This window comes from Hyaena hyaena, unplaced genomic scaffold (genome assembly GCF_003009895.1).
Source record: "Hyaena hyaena isolate Hyena2069 unplaced genomic scaffold, ASM300989v1 scaffold_22, whole genome shotgun sequence".
Lineage (NCBI taxonomy): Eukaryota > Metazoa > Chordata > Mammalia > Carnivora > Hyaenidae > Hyaena > Hyaena hyaena.
The window spans coordinates 3,674,586-3,693,626 of NW_024080654.1; the positions used below are offsets into that span (position 1 = coordinate 3,674,586).

General features: G+C 44.7%; 1 protein-coding gene and 1 long non-coding RNA gene across 2 annotated transcripts in view; both read left to right on the plus strand.

The window, feature by feature from the left end:
• MYO16 (myosin XVI) overlaps positions 1 to 14,430 on the plus strand; it is a 459,340-nt gene extending 444,910 nt beyond the window's left edge. The window contains exon 34 of the mRNA XM_039226658.1: positions 14,203 to 14,430. Within this exon, the coding sequence (XP_039082589.1) occupies positions 14,203 to 14,430 (228 nt within the window). The remainder of the gene's footprint in view (positions 1 to 14,202) is intronic.
• A 2,040-nt stretch (positions 14,431 to 16,470) lies between these two features.
• LOC120228364 lies at positions 16,471 to 18,759 on the plus strand. Its single transcript, XR_005527476.1, has 3 exons — positions 16,471 to 16,713; positions 16,937 to 16,988; positions 18,574 to 18,759. It is a non-coding gene; the product is annotated as an uncharacterized LOC120228364 (long non-coding RNA).
• Positions 18,760 to 19,041: the final 282 nt, after the last annotated feature.

Genomic DNA, 19,041 nt, shown 5'->3' on the forward strand with positions numbered 1-19,041 from the left:
TCTCACAGTTCTGAGATAGAGCCCCACGTCAGGCTCCACACTAGGCATGGAGCCTGCTTAAGATTCTTTGTGTGTGTGTGTGTGTGTGTGTGTGTGTGTGTGTGTGTGTGTCTCCCTCTTCCCCTCCCCAGATCATGCACACACATGTGTGTGCTTCCTCTCTCTCAAGAAAACTATTTTATATGGGCATGGAGGAGGGCACTTGGGATGAGCACTGGGTGTTGTTGGAAACCAACTTGACAGTAAACTATTTATAAAAAAAATATTTTGTGACCTTCATAGGCCTCCTAGACAAGATTCTTTTCTGATTTCTGTGATTACATTATTATTTGAAATTGTCATTTCATATTTCTGACTCTGTCAGAAACAGGTTCTAAAGCAACTGAACTGTAATTTTGGGAAGAAGTTTCATGAAGTCAATGATATAAAAAGCCTAGATCTTGAAGCCCAAGTGGATTTAAATTTATTTCATACACTTCCAGATGATTTTTATTGTCTATTTTTGGAAAGAAGTCTTTCTTTCAAATATTATTTATTTTTAGAGAGAAAGCGCCTGAGCACATGAGCAGGGGGAGGAGCAGAGAGAGGAGAAGGAGGATCCCAAGCAGGCTCCACACCTTCATCACAGAGCCTGACATGGGGCTTGAACTTATGAACAGTAAAATCATGACCTGAGAGGAAATCAGGAGTCAGACCCTTAACTGACTGAGCAACCCAGGTGCCCCTGTAGTATTTAAGATATCAAAAGTCATATCTTCTAATGATAGAAGTATTAGAATATTGCTTATATCTATATCCATATCTATCTGTCTATCTATCATCTATAACTTATAGATATAGTTATAAGCATAACTCTTTAACAACTGGTCTCTCAAAAATTCCTCAAAACCAGTGGACTTAATTTTCCTCAGGGATAAAATTAATCCTGTATAACAACCTGCACACCGTGAGAAATGTTTTAATACTTATAGGACCTTTGTGCATGTAATGATTGTAAAGAAGGACCTCTCTTGCCTCCAGTTTTCAAGTGGGTGCCTCTAAATGGTAACTTCCTTTTGGATGGAAAAATCAAGGTTGACAACAGAGAATCACTCTCCCCAAGGCAGTATATTCATGGCTCTTGGAGTTGCTAACCTATGTCCTTCTCCTCATCACCTGATATTTAAAAATGGACTTGGATTCGGTTATTTTATTCATATCCAGTTTCCTGAAATGTGTTTTCTCATTCTTGTTTAATTATATTTAATGCCACAACACACAGATTGTGATTGTTCTCAGAAAAAAAATTGAGACATTAATAAATAAAGAGATAAATGGTGCCCTACATAACAGTGCAAATGAGAGTCCTGGGGAGCTGAACACGTGGAGAGAGGATCCTTCTACGTGCATCCTCCATCCTTCAAAGGCTCTGGAGTCATTCAGTACCATGGTTTGACCCTTCCCTCCCTGTCACTCCCATGCCTTACCTCATTTCCCATGTACCCATGACACTATTGCTCATTCAAAGCCAACTCTCACGTCCCAGAGCACATTACATGGTGCTTTTCTCTCTTGTGTTTTTGTGTAACTGTGAATATAGAATTGGACAAAAATATGAATATCATTCCTTATAAAACTCAACCCAAACGTCCTTTCTTTTCTTTGTATCCTACACATCCTTTTACTCCAGAACAAGCACCCCATCCCAATTTCAATTTCTTGGCCAGCATATCCCCTTGAAATGAGCCATGTGTCTTCTGTATTTCAACGGTAGTGGTATTATGCATATAATGCGTTTGTCGAGTAATGGTGCATTCCTTCATGACATGTTTGTGGTCATGTCCTGTTTGAGTACCTTTATTCATCTAACTCTTTATGCTTTTATGTCTTGTTGCTCAATTTAAATGGAAGCCTTAAGAGGGAGTAGGTCATATTGTGTGATTCTCCATCCTGGAGAACATCACGGTGCCTTCTGTCTCACAATCATTTAATGCACATGTGTTCATTGAGTCGCACACAAGGAAGACTTCTTGTTTCTACGCCAAGAAGGCCAGCTAAACTCAGTGAACTTGAACTTGCATTCTGACTGCATCACATACTAGCCAAGTGAGTTTGGGCTTTACAGATGAATTTCAGCATCTCTGAAATGAGGCTAATAATGCAGAACCTGCGTATTTCACATGGTTATGAGAAACTACTAGAATAATCACATGTGGAAATGCTTTAAGAATATAAAACAGTATCATGAAGATGTTAGACACAGGTCTTTAGAAGCCTCAAAGGGTCCTACATTTGGGCATACAAACTGGGAACACTGCCGAGAAATAGAACTTTAGGTGTGTTCTGGCTACATCTGATTGAGTACATGTGGATGGATGGAGACGAAGCAGTAATAATCAGTGTAGACAGAAAATACTGGACTTGCTGTAAGCTGCTAATGAGTGGAGATTTGAGAGTTTAGGCAGGCAAAGTGGCAGCGCTGAAGATTTTTGAACACACAAATTATATGAATAGATTTATTCTTTGGAGAGATTGAACCTAGTAGATTAATTGTCTTCAACAATATCTCCGGGTGTTGGCAGTGATAATCCCCAAAAAAATGTTTTTTAAAAAATTCTAATGTTCTTACTTTCTGTGTTTCCAATAAAATAGATTTATGTTTTCCTATCTATTCCCTGGATTCAAACCCCATTACTATAGTATCATTACTCTAAACATACCCTAAATATAGGTTATCAATTTGTTATAATTTAGTCACTCATACTGATACAGCCATGTTTTTAATGAATTGAGGTAAAAGACCAGAGCTCATATAGAATCTATATCCCAAAGTGTCACAGATTAATTACATTACATGATGTATAGTACAATCATCAATTTCTATTTTCTAACTGTCCATGAATAGGAAGAATATATATTCACTCATCAGAGTCCATTTTAATTCATAGCTATTAACCTAAAATTAGCCACCAAATGCAAGTCAATGTCCATTTGAATGATATTAAATGTGCTCCAATATAATACTACTTATAAAAGTCAAGAACAGTTACTAACTTTTTAAAGAAATCAAAGTGAAAGATAAGGTTAAACACTAAAATTCTCTCTTTCCTCCCTCACTGCCTGGTTGCCCAGATATAGCTATTCTTGCTTACAACAGAATTCATAAAGTACCTTGAAAAAGACATTTTTCCATTTATTTAACCCCTTGGCAACAAAGGAAACAAAATGGTAACAGAAGGGATAAAAGAGCAAGAATGAACTTAATTGAAATCCTGTATAAATACCTATTTCGGAGTTAGAAAGGATCAACTCTTTTTTGCCTAAGCCAGAAATGCTACTTTCATATTAAGATCATTTTCTTATTTTTTTTAGAAGAATGAAAATACACAACCCTTTCATCAAAGATTTTTTTGAATCACATGTTATTTTATGCCACATCTTTCGGATCTATTTAGGTAGACTTTGGCTTTAGAAACTGTGATTTTCAAATTTCACTTTTTAATGTTTTTTCCGCCAACATCTTGTTAGCATCAAGTAGGAATGGGATTTGCATTTGAAACACTAATATTCACTATTCAGTCAGCCAAGACGCTCCCTTCTTTTAATTTCCATAAATGTCAGTAAATGCCTCTTTTCACCTTTGGGTGAATAGTCAATAGAAAAATCAATTCTGTGACAAATGAACAGCAACATGATTTTCATATGAATTATTTAACAAAGTCTATTTTTATCCTGGAAGAGAAAGACTTAAGGTAAAAAATCAGCAGCAAATTATTAATTTACATTTATTAATATAATTCATAGAAGTGCATATCCACAGGAAGTAAAGAAATTTATATCTCATTTTTTAATTACTTCATCTCATAGAATTCTATTAATGACACAATAGAAATCTATTGAAAATTAATGAAAAAGATATACAAGTAATAAACCTCATTAAGCCTTTACACCACATTGTGTTTTTCTCTGGCTTATGAGAGACCTTTTCAGGTCACTTTGACCTTGCAAACTGAGCAATCTAATGATAAATGACCCACTTGAGATGTAGAACTACCATGAACTCCGTCTTTACATCCTTTTGTCAAATCTGTCTTCCTGTCTGCCTGATACTTCTGGACATTAGAAGACACAAAATACTTTACAAGTCCAGGTGCGGAAATGGCAACTAGACTCATGTCTTGAATTTCTAAATATCAAATCAGCAAGATTTTCTCAAAAAAAAAAAAAAAACAGAATAAAACCCCCTTTTTTTTAACCCCTATCGTGAGTCATTGGGGTAGTCATAGCCGGTGTTACAAGTGACACGATTTTCTAAGGATTACAGTATCGATGAAGTAATCTTCTTGTTAAGACCCTGAAGAAAGGAGGGCATATTATTTCAGGACGGGTATTCCAGCCCACAGAGAAGGGCATGGATCATGTGGCTGGTGTATCTGCTCACGCCTACTGGGGGCTTGAAAGGTATTCAGAGGCACCTGTTCACTGAGAGTGGGTGCCTCGGCTTTGCCTTCCCTGATCTGTCCTTGAGAACAGAAAGGAGAACGTGAGGCGGTTTGAGGTGGTCGAAACTGACCTGAGGTTGTAGATCACCAGCACCACCCCATCCGTGCAGCCCACCTGGGGTGGGAGAAGCCTCCGGTGATGCTGCCTGGCCTTGAATGGCCGGGTGCTGGCTCCATCTGCCCGTTCCTTTGAGGGCCAGGTTGGCTCAGTGCCCCATGAACTGTGACTTCTGGCTTTTCCACACTGAATAGCAACTGGCCCCTAAGCTTTGAAGCTTTCCTCCTTCTTTTGAATGTCAAATTTTAAAATAAAAATCACAGAATAATTTCCAGGTATATTATTAGATCCTGCACTGATTTTGTTTTCAAAAGTATTTAAACAGACAGATGGCCTGTTCCATTTTCTAGAAGTCTGGGATTTGTACCTGTTTCACAATTGTATCATTTTCCCCCCATGCCATCCAAAAATAACAATTCTGGGCATGGGATGTCTTAGTCTGTTTGGGCTGCTATAACAAAAGGCCACAGACCAGGTGGCTTATAAACAACAGAAACATATTTCTCACAGTTCTAAGGCTAGAAGTCCAAGGTCGGCACACCTGCAAGATCAGGAGAGGGGTCTCTTCCAGGGGAGAGGGATAGTGTGAGGATTCCAACATGGAACCCGTGGTGGGGAAACACACACTCACAGACCACTGCGTAGGATAAGCTGGTCGGATCCTCTAAGGCACTGCACCCGCTGGCCACCCCGAAGCCTGTGGGGACTGCCCCACTGTCTTTCAATGGCCCCCACTCACTAGCCATTCAAAGCCATCTAGGCATCTCTGAATTCCCAGTAACTAATGGGTCTGGGACCACCCATACCCTATGTGACTTCAGAGCAACAGAGCATTTTTAATAAGTTCCCAGGGTTGTATGCTGTTTGAAAGGGTCTTATCAGAATCTGTGACATGTGAACTACATAAGATCGGGGTCAGTCAGCCAGTATTTGCAGGCACTCTCCTCCTTTCCTTCCCCGTCCTTGATGGAGGTGAGGTACCCAATTGCCCCTAAGTTTATTTTTAAAAAAATGAAAACACAGATCTGATATACTGTGTAAAAGAAAATTTCAATATAGAGCAAGTAAGCCTGGCTGCAAATGTCTGCGAAAACAGCATGGGGAGGCCATCAGAGAGGAGGGCCTTCTGCACGTCCTCATGGGCCATGCACTCTGCCGGCTGCAAGCCCTCCGCCTGGACTTGAGTCCCTCACCAGGACACCGGGAGCTATTTTCCTCCTTTGCTTCCAGAGGAGCCAGGGCAAGTTTCAGCCCCTAATTTGCATTTTAACCCAACAAACCTGAGTTAAGCTCCTCTCCATCCCTCTTTTATATGGAGGACCTAACTGAGCACTGCACTCACCCCCTTCGGCCTTTGTAACTCTGCCCTGTCTTCCTCAGAGCACGAGTCAGGTTCCCACTGAATCTGTCTCCTACTATTATTGCCCAAATAAGTGTCCATTTCAGCACATTCTTTTTAGGTCAACAATTATGATAAAATTCTCTCCCTTCCATTAAGCCCACATGAGGACATTCAGACACAAACTCTATTTTAAGCTCTCAAAGTACATTGGATGCGTTGTGCTGACTGAGCAGAGATTAATTTACTCACTTGGGACCCTAAAAGACACCCATGATCTGATCAAAGGACAGATTCTACCTCCAGGGAATTCTACCCACATAGATCAACACTTTCCCACTTACCTATTACATATGACCCTTTTTAAATGAAAACAAAATTCCCCTTAACCCTTAGCATTTCTGCAGTTAGCTTCCAACGGTAATTAAATGTAGATACACACATTGTTCCAAAAAATGCCTTTATCCCTTTTCGTACTCGTTACAGCTATAAAACCAAAGCAAACTTATAAATTCAATATGGCAGAAACCTACAAAAGCAAACAATTAAAATTTACAACATTCATGGTACATATGACTGGGTTTAGCTGGAATGAGATCACTGGTGAAAATATGGATGTGGTACTGACTCAGATTCCAAGATCTACATTTCTACCATCTTGTGCTGTCGGTTAACCCAAGGCTCTACCACTTTTCTCTGCTTGAGCTGTGAGCAACTATTAATCTGACCCATGCTGAAATGTCGCTTAGCACTTTCTTGGAGGGGATGCCTTATTTGCATATTAAACCATCTACTCTCTTATCATTAGCCTGCAACTGTATCAGTGATATTTTGTAAGGCATCCTGCTTGTAAATAAACTACGAAGTTAGAGAATAAAATCTCGCTGAGCGCTAGCTTTAAACGTAGGTGTTCAAATGATCCAAGGCATGATTTTGAAAAAATACCATGAAAATAAAAACATAAATATTAGATCATCCAAAGAACTTGAGGACCCCTGAAAAAATACATACACAAATCCCAATTTCAGCAACATTACACTGAATGGTTTAAATTACTCCCTAAAATCTATTTATACCCATTTTATCTTACTCCTGAAATTCAGAGGAACTCTGGACCTTTCATTTCTTCCTGTACAACTTTAGTTTTAAATCAATGTATACGGAATTCGTAGTTGTTTTATCAAGGCAGTGTGTTGCTCAGTATTTTGAGAGCTTCTTGTTGCTAAGGAAGAGACTTCTGTTTTTATTTTTATTTAGGGCCCTAAGTTGTGAGAAGTGTTTTCATTTAATGTTATCTGATTGACTCATCAGGAAAATCATAATTCAGCGATGTTCAGGGATCTTTTGAAGTCAAAGAGTGAATGATGATGAAATCACAATACCCTACATTCATAGGGCACTCGCTACTCTTTTTATTCACTCTTTCATGTGTCCCACATGCATTACTCATGGAAATCCTCACGCGTTTTGTGGAGGTAGATTGTTACTGTGGTCCCACTTTACAGATGAGGGTGCTGACGAGTTGGGTCACAGATAATCCCTGGGCGGTAAATTTAAGATTCTGACCAAGCACCATAGCTGTAGAGCCTGGGAGGTCAACCACGCTGCCTCGGCTCCAGCCAGCCCCAATCTGCTCACGTACTGATGGAGTCCGGTGTCCTTACTGACACTTGTCTACCTCAAGTCCTGTGGAGATGCCTCTCCTTGCCTATTCTTTTCCCCCTTTCCAATGGGTGGCAACCTCAATTTTCCTCCTCCACAGAGGAGGATCCAATGGTACCTCCTCCTCTGTGAAGTTTCTCCAGATCCTCCTCCATAAGCACCCTTTCTCAGGTAAATGGGGAAAAAAGTTTTAAAAAACTTCTTCTTTTTGAGTGACTCCATTTCTATGCCATGTGCAACACATTGACACTTGCGTGTTTTGCATGCTTAAAAGTTCCTTTCAAAGCTGGGCGTTTGTGATATCCATGTGGCACAGAGGTGGTACAACGTGGACATCTCCGGTATGGGACAATTTCTGCGTTCCCAGTTATAACGCTTGCTTTCTGGGCCTGAAAGACAATGATTCTGTGTCCAAACACAATAATATAAAACATGCCAGGAAAGAAAATAAGTAAGTGACCAGCTGTCTAAAGTGGCGTGGGGCAGAGATAAATCTTTGAAGCAATGGTAAAGGACCTTGAAATTAAAAGATACTAATATGGCACCCATTAGCCAACCAACAAATTGGAGTAAGTGAGACCTGGTGTCAAGCCAGCAGATGCTACGTGTTCATTTCCAGCTGCATCCCTGGTCCCCGGCGTCACTTCTCTTCCTGAAGAGAAATGGTTCCCTTCCAATACCAACACTAAATTCAAAAAATTTTTTTATCGTGATACTGCTCTCTTTCATTCTCAGCCCCTACTTCTTCCTTGCCCCCGCCTTCTCCCCTTCTGGAAACCAGCAGTGTGTTCTCTGAAATTCCAAGTCTGTTTCCAAAACTAAAGTTTTTGTTGAAAAGTTGTTATTTCTATTTTGATGATGATGCTTAATTTATCCCAAAACATGAAACAATGGTCGAGGAAGGTGTGGGGATTATTGTTAATAGCAACAGGACATGAAATTTAAAGAATGGAGAAACCCTGATTCAGGTGTGCTTACAGTGCTGAATAATGTGGTGAGTACTTTGTGGTGCTTATATAGTACTTGACCACCATTATTTTTAAAGTTTATTTATTATTTTGAGAGAGACAGAGATAAGGTGAACAGGAGAGGGGCAGAGAGAGAATACCCATGTTGCCAGCACAGAGCCTGATGTGGGGCTCGAACCCAGGAACCCTGAGATCATGACCTGAGCCAGAACCAAGAGTCAGATGCTTAACTGCCTGAGCCCCCCAGGTGCCCCGAACACCTTTTTTTTTTTTTTTTTAAGTTTATTTATTTATTTTGAAAGAGAGCACAAGCAACGGAGGGGCAAAGAGGGAGAGAGCGAGAATCCCAAGCAGGCTCCATGCTGTCAGCACAGAGCCCAAAAGGGGGCTCAAACCCACGAACCATGAGATGATGACCTGAGCTGAAACCAAGAGTCAGAGGCTTAACCTACTAGCCCCCCGGGGCACCCCTACCTGACCGCCATTTAAATGACATCCATAGCTGCATTTGTTTGCTGTTCTAAAATATAAAAGCTCTTTAACTACCTGTGACAAATATGATTTTTATGCCTCACAATCTAATAAACGCAATAAATCTAAAGCAGATTGAACATCATTCGTCTGGACATACTGTGCTCGCCTCCTAATCTCTGTATCCTCTCACAGACAATAATTTTAAAATGCCCTCTGAACTAGGTTATGTAGAAAGTAGTGCCTATCGTATATCCTTAGACAGAATTTCAACCTTCATCTAAGGAATAAGCTGTGAAAATTCTTTGCTTTGCTTTTCTAAACGAAGATCAATAACATTAGTATTTTAACATCGCATTTATACCATTCTGCCAACTATCCTTATGTGCCTATTAGACTTTACTCAATACCTATTAATCTCCATAATAGACAATAAAGTTCCATGGGCTCTCTCAATGAAAGGGTTTATTCTGAGCATTAGTTGATTATTGCAAACATCAGTCAAATTTTTGCTTATCAAGGAAGCGTAGAAAGCTCTCAGTTGTTGAATCAAAGATGGCCGTCCTCTTTACTTACTCCATTATTCAAGACATCAATATCCTCATTAAGAAAATGCTTTCTAATGGCTTGGGTAGAGAAGTTTCACCTTTGATAATGTACTTGGGAATTCAGGCATTTTTAGTAAACACTCAGAAGCTCTGAAAGGATAGAGTGCCTTTGTTGTTGGTTTTTTTTTCCCCAAAACTGGGAAGCAGTAACTCGGGGGATTGGGGCATTTTTGTGTCAAGACCCCTCCCCACGAGCCTTAGACCAGCAGCCACGGAAAGTCACTCTCCACAGGCCGCAAGTGCGTCCCTATGATGGAGGTCTTCGTGGAGCATGACATCTCGCATCTATCTGCGGTCGTTATGAAGGGCTCTGCTGGAGAGAGTGTAGGAGGGAGAAGACATGCCGAGTGGATGTACTCTGTGCCCGGTGAGGGGACAGAGCTGGATGCTTATCAGAGACACTGGCGAGGACATGACACAGCCGGGGGGCCCTTTTCTGGGTGGAGACTTGGATTCTCTTTGTCTAGTTTTTAGGCTCTTCTCTGTTTTGTTAGACTGGGCCTCCATTTTTATATTCTTTTCGTACCCTCCTTGATTTCTTTTAATTAATGCAGTATTTCTTCTTTCACATTTTCTGTATATAACTTCCTAATTATGCATTCTTTCCTTGTCTTTCCTGCAGTTTCACTAGAGAAGCAAGCGTCCATTTTTGACTTACTGCCTCTTAAGGGATTTTGTTACTTTGGCCATTTTCTGAACGCTGCTAGAACCTCAGAACCTCTAAACTCCACGTAACCCTTTCTGGCTTCTGCCGGGCTGTTGGCATGCATTCATGCTCCACAGATAATTTATAGTCCGCAAGACATTCCACGCATATTACTTCTATTTATCCCTGGATTTAATGCTGGTGTCGTTAATTCTCTTGAATTACCATTTTTCCATCCGGGATGGATCATTTTCTTTCACCTTAAAAGCATGGAAGACTTTAGATGGCAAAGAGCCTCCTTTTTGTTGTCTAAAATCATCTTGATTTCACTTTTATTTTTGAGGTGTATTTTTCTTTGAAAATAGAGTTTTAGGCTGAACTCCTTTCTTCCGGTGCATTAACCTGTGATATGCTGTTTCCCGGCTTCTGCTTTGAAGTTCGTTTTCCCTCTCGTTGTTCCTCTGAAGGCAGTGTGTCTTTTTTGTTAGGATTTTAAGGCTTTTTGCTTCGCCTTTGTTTTCCTAGGATCACCTTGTGTTTTCTTATTGTTGCTGGTGGCCTGTGTGTGGGCTTGCCTTTTGTATCCTTTGCTGAGCCTCGTAAGTGTGTGCACTGATGCCCTTTGCAAGTTGTGGAGACTTATCTGTTGAGATATTGCCTTGTCACCTTCTTTGCGTATCTTTTACTTCTGGAACTCCTTTTATGTTGGTCTATTCCGCTGTCTCCTCTATTTGTCCATCTTTCCCTCTCCCTCCCCTAGGCATTTCATCATAGGTACTTTAAACTCGTTATCAGCCAGCCCTAAGTCTGGATCATCTGTGAATCTATTTTATCCTTTGACTCCTGGTAAATTTTCTTGTCTCTTCTCATGTAATTTCTGATCACACAGTAAGCACCATGTGTAAATACACTGTAGATGCTGTGGACCATGGTTTGCTTTATCTATCTATCTGTCTATCTGTCTATCTATCTATCTATCTATCATCTATCTATCTATTTTCATTAGTTTATTTTTGAGAGAGAGAGAGAGAGAGAAAGCACAAGCAAGGGAGGGGCAGAGAGAGACAGGAAGAGAGATTCCCAAGAGCTCCCAGGCCCAAGCGCCCCACTCAGTTGCAAAATCTGCAGGTCTTAAAGATGAAACCAGTCAGGTGCTTGAGGCCACCATCCCCCTGATCAGATATTTGCTTCAGAAGCACCTCTAACATTGTAGGGAACTTCACGCTGCTTTGTATAAGCCTTTGGCCTAAGGCACCACGCGTGCATACGACTAAAGGCTTTAACAAACGTCTCCTGGGGAACATGGCCATCCTTCGAGGGTCCTCAAATTCCCAATTTGTGTCTCTGCTCTCATACAACTGCAACACATGGTATGGTTTCTCTCTCTTCTAGAAAGGGCTCTCTAGACCTACAAAAGAACTCTGAATTGGCTAATGTCCCAGGAGGGGGGGAAAAAGCAGCTGGTAATGATCTGTTCAGAAAGATCCTCCCCATCCAGAATTTCAGTTTCTGTGGTTCTCAGTTTCCCAGAGCTATCTGATGCCCTAAATGTACGATTTTGGTAATTTATCTCTTTCGGGGTTTTTTTGTTTTTTTGTTTTGTTTTGTTTTTTGGTCATTCTTTGCAATGGGAACCGTGAGTAACCTGCTGTGACCTATCAAACCCTGTGCCCATGTGAAAGTTTTGTTTGGTTTCTAATTAGATCAGCGTGATGCCACATTACCTAAGAACGATGATCTCTCAAGGACGTTTGGGGGAAAAATCAGCTGAGACGGTAGAATTACATATTCTCTCCTAAGAGTAAATCCCGTGACAGTATTTTTTCAGCGATGGCTACCATGTGCTAAACCTGGGTCAAGCAACAAGTATACAAATGCGTAAAAGCCAAAGAGTGAACAGAATTGAAGCTAAATGTAATCACCGAGGGTGGAGAGAACAAAGGAGCTAAAAAATGTAGGAGCGGAGGAAGCCTACAGATCCCATAGGAACCCTACTTAGGAAAGAACAAAAGAATGTGGCAGAGGGTCACTGGTCTTTAGCACGTATCAGACCCTGCACAACAGCTGCTCGGTCCGTGATAAGCAACATAAAGTAACACTTAAAAATACAGAGGAGTTTGATTGGCTGGTTCTACCATTTTCCATGGAACTTTGGGCAAATTGCACTTTACCTGTTTGTGCCTCAATTTCCTCATCTGCAAAAGGGTAGCACTGCTTTACAGAGCTCTCAGGAGGTCTGCCGAGTTAATGTTTCTAAGGTTCTTAGCAAAGTACCTGGTATATATCCAACACTCTAAAGTGTTTATTTAAAAAAGAATTTGAGGTCACCTGGGTGGCTCAGTTGGTCAAGCGTCCGGCTCTTGGTTTCCGCTCAGGTCATGAGCTCAAAGTTTGTGAGTTTGAGCCCCACATCAGGCTCTGCACTGAAAGCACGGAGCCTGCTTGGGATTCTCTCCCTCTCCTTCTCTCCCTCGAAATAAATAAATAAATCATAATAATAATTTTTATACCCTCCCTTTCTTGGCTCACTTCTCTCACCGTAAGGTCAGTCTGGCTTCCACAGAAGCTTTCCCAGCCGGAGAATGCCTCATTTCCAGGTTGGTCTGGTACAGTCCTCGAGAAAGGAGAAAAATACCCTTTTGAGGCCGGGGGCGGGGGCGGGGGGGCAGTGGGGCGGTGGTTACTGCTTCAGCATTGATTCCTGCAGGTTGCTTCAGGAATCCAACCATCAGTCTTGTTTTCTGCACTTCGGGGTTTTTTGTTGTTGTTGTTATTTTGTTTCATTTTGTTTTGTTTCCTGATTGTGCAGACAATTGAGGGACCTCTTTTTGCTGGTAACCAGCTCCAGAAATCCGGCTCTGCACTCCCACGTGGGTTCGGCTTCCTGGCTTCTGTGGTTTTCCACCACATCTCCACCTTCTGCCCATCTCTTTTATTGTAGCATTAAATTCTTCTTTTGTATGCAGACAGCAGGCTCACGTGTCCGGGTTAAGGTGTCTGCTCTAGAACCGTCTTGGAGCACTGAACGGCCTTGCTGCTTTTGAGTGACCGCCTACACCCAGGAGCCAGCCGCTATGCCCTGCTTTCCTGTATTCTCTTTTGTTTTGTTGGGGAGGCTGGAAGGGACCCCAGAATAGAGCAGTAGGTATTTTGGAAGGGGGCTGAGACATCTTGTTTCTCAAGACGGGAATGTTCCCGTTTCCCACGGCGATGGCCGGCAAAGGCACTTTAGAACGGCCAGAAAGATGGTACCCTAAGGAAGCGAGGAGTCTGGACGGCAGCACGGCACCATGCCGTCCTAGACCGTCTCTCTGGGCACAAGGTCAGCGGGCACATGGCTCCTGGAAACCACTGCTTTGACTTCCTGCTGCAAAACAGAGCCTGTGCCGCCTCCCCATTGAGGCGGCAGGTACCGTGCTCCTACGAGCTCACTGGCTACGGCGGTGACCGTCCCCTGCCACACCTGGCTCCTGGAAACCAGTCCTGCATTCGTGTGGCGCTCTGCCAACGCCGGCTGTGAACGGGCCTTCTGGAGCAGGGCCCCATCCTTGGGTTAAGGCGCCGTGGTCAGGGGTCACCTTCCCACAGACGGGAGGGGGGAACCCAGCCTCTGGCGAGCCTCGGAGAACCCAAAAGCATCCATTACAAACAGCTTTACGATTGTGATAAATGAGGGGACCGTATGGGATGCCGTAAGAAGGGGTACAGTACCGCAGGGCAAAGGGCAAAGGCACGGCTGAGATTCTGGCCTCACCTGGAGGTTCGGCTCCTGGGCCAGTGCACCTGTCGCACAGATTCTGCTCCGTCGGCCACCTTACTCCGGCAGCGCCTGCCCGGCGGCAGGACGGCGTGCCGACACTGCTGCCCGGAGGCCCCCCTCCCCCAGCCCGACCCGGGTGTGGCTCCTCCCCTCTCCCCCTGCTCACCGCGTTTCCTGTTCCTTCCCCACCCCACCCCCCGCCCCCGCAGGTCATCCATCAGCTGAGGCTCTGCGAGAACGAAAGCGTGGCCCTGCAGGAGCTCCTGGACTGGCGGCGGAAGCTCTGCGAGGGGAGAGAAGACTGGCAGCGCCTCCTGCACCCCTCGGAGCCTAGGGCGCCTCCCCCTCCTCCCTGCAAGAAGCCCACGCTAGTCAAGAAGCCCGACGGGGCCTCCTGCGGCCGGCTGCCTTCCGAGCTGTGGGACTCGACCATGTGAGCGCCGCGTGGCAGGTGCACGGAGCGACGCCGCCGCATCGCCGGTGCGCCCTGCAGCGCGGACCCCGCCGCCCAGGACAGGCCGGCAGAGGCCGCCAGCCCCCGCGCGTGCTTGTGCGCATGCCTGTGCGTCCAAGCGCGCATGCGTGTGCCCAGCGCATGCGCAGCGCGTGCGCATTCTTCCTTGCCCGTTCCGTGGGCTACGCTCCGGCTCCCAGGCTCCGTGGCCCTCAGGCCCTGTGCCCCTCACGTGGCCAAAGAAAGGCCTGGAAGGGTGGGGTGGGGGCAGAGGCGCGGGCGGGGAGGGGCGCGCACGCTGTACCGTGGGGCCGACCACGTGTGCCCCGCGCGCCCGTCGCTTCCCTAGAACACACGGTGCGGGACACACCTTCGAGTTGTTTGTAGGTGTCGTGTTTCCTCGGACTCACAGACCTGGTCACGATTTACATGTTTGCTACCCTGTTTTATAACTTTATGCAATCGGTGGTGCTCCCTTCACAACACACGTTTCAAAGACATCGTTTCTAGAACTTTCTCTCCCCACACGCTTTTCCTTTCTAACCGGAAAGACCGAAACCCCTCCCGACTGTGGCCTCGCTTCAGCCCCGCCAGTGTCCAGCCTGCACACGCATGCGCCGAGTCCCGGTCTCCGTTTCCCCGTCCGGGCGGCCGCGCCCCTGCCTCCGTGCGTCGCGAGCTTCGCGGGCCGCCGTGTCCCCGCCTGGCGTCACCATCGTCACGGGGGCTGGACACGTGCGTAGCTGGCGGGGCGACAGGGTCACCCCCGGCGAGGCCTGCTGCCTGGGGCAGAGAGGCCGCGTGCATCCCCGGTGGCCGTCCCCTCGAGCTGCGCTGCATGGCCCGCCTGCGGTGTGTCCTCACCGCACCCACCCCCCCCCCCCCGCCCCGGAACACCACCGCGCGTTCCTCCAGGTGCGTCTGCGGCCGCGGGGCGTCCTCAGCCGTGCGGTCACGCGGTGTCGCTGCGAGGAGCTGCGTGTTCCGCCCGGCCTCTGCAGAGTCACCGTGCCAATAAAAGGTGCAGCCGTGGGCCTCTGGGTGCATTTATTTGTCGCTGCCGCCGTCTCCCAGGCTCCACCCGCAGAGGCCACGCCGTCTCCACTGCCCGCCGCCTTCTGCGCCCGCGGCGTTGGGTGGGCGCCGGGCCCTGGCGGCTCAGAATGGAGACTGCGCATCGCTCAGCCGTCCTGCCGCGCGGCCTACGTCAGTCGTTAGGGAGAGTATGCTGGTCGTTTAGGAAGAGTACTGAGGCCACCACATCTGGAGGCGGTTCGCATTAAAACGGTTTCTTCCCTGCGGCGCGGAGAAGCCCTGGTTGGGTAGGCGGGAAGCGGCCCGCCCTCGGAACCTCGCGGCGAACACTGTATCACGATGCCCTCGGGGAGGGCCGGGCGACGGCGGGTCTGCGGGCGAGGAATCTGGCAAGTGTGAATCATTTCCGGGGCTCTGTGTTCGAGGCTGTCCCTGGTCACTGGCACCGGGCCCCCTCGCAGGGGCGAAGCGGGGAGGGCTCCGTGGCTGGAGAGGGAGCAGCCAACACAGGAGGCTGTTGACGGTGGGCTCTCGGTAGCATGTGACTGCTCCCCACGGCTGCTCCCCAGGTCCGGGGGTAGACGCCCCAGAAGACAGAAAACGGGGAAGGCAGAGTTAACACGCCGTTAGCAAGCAGCATCACAGACGGCATCTAACGGGGGCGCTCTGCTCCACTCCCAGCTTAACGACCACCAGGCCCCACACTCCCCGTCCCCTCTCTCTCCCTGAGGCCTGACTTCCTGGTCTCAGCCACCAAGCCACCAAAAGAAGCCAACTCTCCTTGATGTACATGGTTCCTTGCCCGTTCCTTGCACTCTGTCGACACTTAATGTCTACACTGATTCAAACTTTTGAACTAATTCCCCCCCCCCCAACACACGCATAGTATATTTATTTGTACTAGAGTGAAAAGTGTTCAAGCATTGCACCTTTGCGAATCTGTTTCGGATGCTCACTGACCACTCGCTATGAGGGCTCTGGGTGCTTCGCCCACGTTATTCCTAACATGGGTATAAACCTCCACAGCAAGTCTCGTCTATGAGCTCATCTTGGATCTAAAGCTCAGAGCTTTAAGCAGGCTGTCAGAACATAAACCTTCAACTTTATGGTTCCGAGGTCTATGTCATCTTAACTTGATATGCAGAAATTTTCTCCTTATTACATCGAAATGTATCTTTAAAATCTTCCGACTCAATGACTCTGGGGATACGGTGTTGTGTGGAACTGTGAGGTAAGACTTCTAGGGAAAGTTTACAGGAAGTAGGCCGTCCAGAACACATGGGTCCAAAGGACACCGCTGTCTATTTGGATAACCTGGTCTCGGTGTAGGGCTTGTGTAGGTGTTCGATGACCCGACTGCCACCTGCTAGAGGCGCCGTGGGCATCCCGGGGCAGTTTATATGTATTCAGTCCAGTAGTCCCTTTGTCTCATCTACTGTTTGTTGACCTTCTAGAGGCAGAGGCCAAACCCCTTGAAGACTTTCTGGAACACAATTTCCCAAGTCAGTAAGTAAGGCCTTTCTGTTCAGTTGTTTGTCTTCTTCCCAGCTGGAGAGAGAGTTCAGGTGTGTGTTGACCTCACCTTCGAGCCGTCTCATCGTACCTGTTCTGACATGACTGGGCAGTCAGCAGATTCAGAGGCCTTAATAGCCACGATAATAGAAACAGTATTAAGAGTCATAATAATATGACATAAAGTCCAAGTCTGTGTATATTAAAGGTACTCCTGGAATGGTTCTTAATGATTACAACATTGTCAACAAAATAAACAGAGGTACTATGCTGGTTAATAAAACACTGAATGTTATTCCACATAAGCCAGATTTCAACAATTACGTATGTTTGCAAAATACTTCATGACGGTATTTTAATTGCTATCAGCCCATAAGGTATGAATTATGATATATTATTGGGCCTGAGACCTTATGTTTGGCAATATAATTGGTATGAATTATTACCCTGTGTTCAAACACTGCCCAATCTTATTGCTTTTTTACAAAATGCTTTATGACTGGTCTCGAAAAACTACTATCAAAATGTTTATAGTGGGTTAAGATGATTTAAAATGTATTTTCTAGAGTGGAAAAATATATCATTACTATTCTCAAATGGTGGTACCTAATTTAGCAGAACTATGATCCCATAAATCTACCCAATAAAAGCAACAACCAATTAAAATTGTATATTTGTAAGTGAATATCACATATGAACATTATATAAGTTGGACAAAAAGTATGTTATGAGTTCCACAGTCCAGAAAGACGGATAAATTTCTGTCAAAATTCTATTGCCGTCAGTTTCCAGCAAGACATCAAACTCAAGTCACGTCACAATAAAGAGCATAAGGTTATTATATAATGACATCTTGCAGTGGGACATATTTTCTCCCTGGCTGTTACTCTGTGCTACTTATCCCCCCCCCCCAACTTTTAAATGTATATCTTTATCTAGAAGTTAGTAGGATTTATTTTTATTTTGAGTCTCATCAGGAAATTTTCAAAAACAACAACAACAACAAAAACAAAACAAAAAAAACCATTAAAATAGCTGGAAAAACAACAACCGTGCTCCAAGTAAAAGCTGAGTGTAATTTCATGACGGTTTTCAAATTGTTTTTAGCTGCACATAAAAATCCCTGTAATGAGGACAAAAGCAATTATATTTCTATTCATGGTGCAATGGTAAATTCTCTGGGACGCTCATGCTTTCCCAACACAGTAGCACTGCTTTCGAAAACTAAAAATACATTCTCTCCCCCCAGTCTACTCCCTTTACATCTTATTCATAAGCAATGACTTTATCAAACAAATTCTAGTACAATGTGCTACCCATGTGAGTTACAAAGATCCCCCTATAGCACGGGGTTGTAGCATGCTGAGTTACAGACTGGAAAGAATTACCTTTGTAGTTCTTTTACTTTACCTAAGTACTACAGACCCCTGGGCTGCTCCATTATTGTGGATCCAGGAAGTTTCTCTAAAATCCAGGAAGCTTTGTAAAACTTTAAAGATGAGTTTTTCAAAGGCTGATTCTTATTAGATACCTCTAATACGTTTCTATTACCTGTTCTAATTTCTCCGATCACTTTCAGGTTTTTGAAAAGCCTACCTATACCTGTCATGTTTTTTCGGATGCTTTGACTTCAGCACAATGCAATTTGGATTTTCTGTAGTTTACCTGATTGTTACAGCGGCAGAAGCAGATCTGGGTGTCCTCTCATAGAAAATAGTGAAGGCGAATAAATCTATGCATTCATTTCCATTGCTGTTTCACAACGGGAATGCCTCAAATGTGCCTTTGCTTTCTTTGAATTAGTCCGGGCAGATAGCTGGCCTATCTGCTGGCTTGCCTTTCTGATAGCCCAAGGGGAATGTGCGCTGCTTCAAAGAATGGTGCGTGAGCCTGCCCAGATGACATTTTCCTGATGTCACCACTTAGTTTCTAAAGTCTAAAGAAAATGAAAGAGAATGAAACTATTGATAAATTCCAAGGGGGAGATCAAAGCTCTACAGAAAAATGAAATAATACCAAATTCAATTTGAGGTTCTGATCTTTTAAG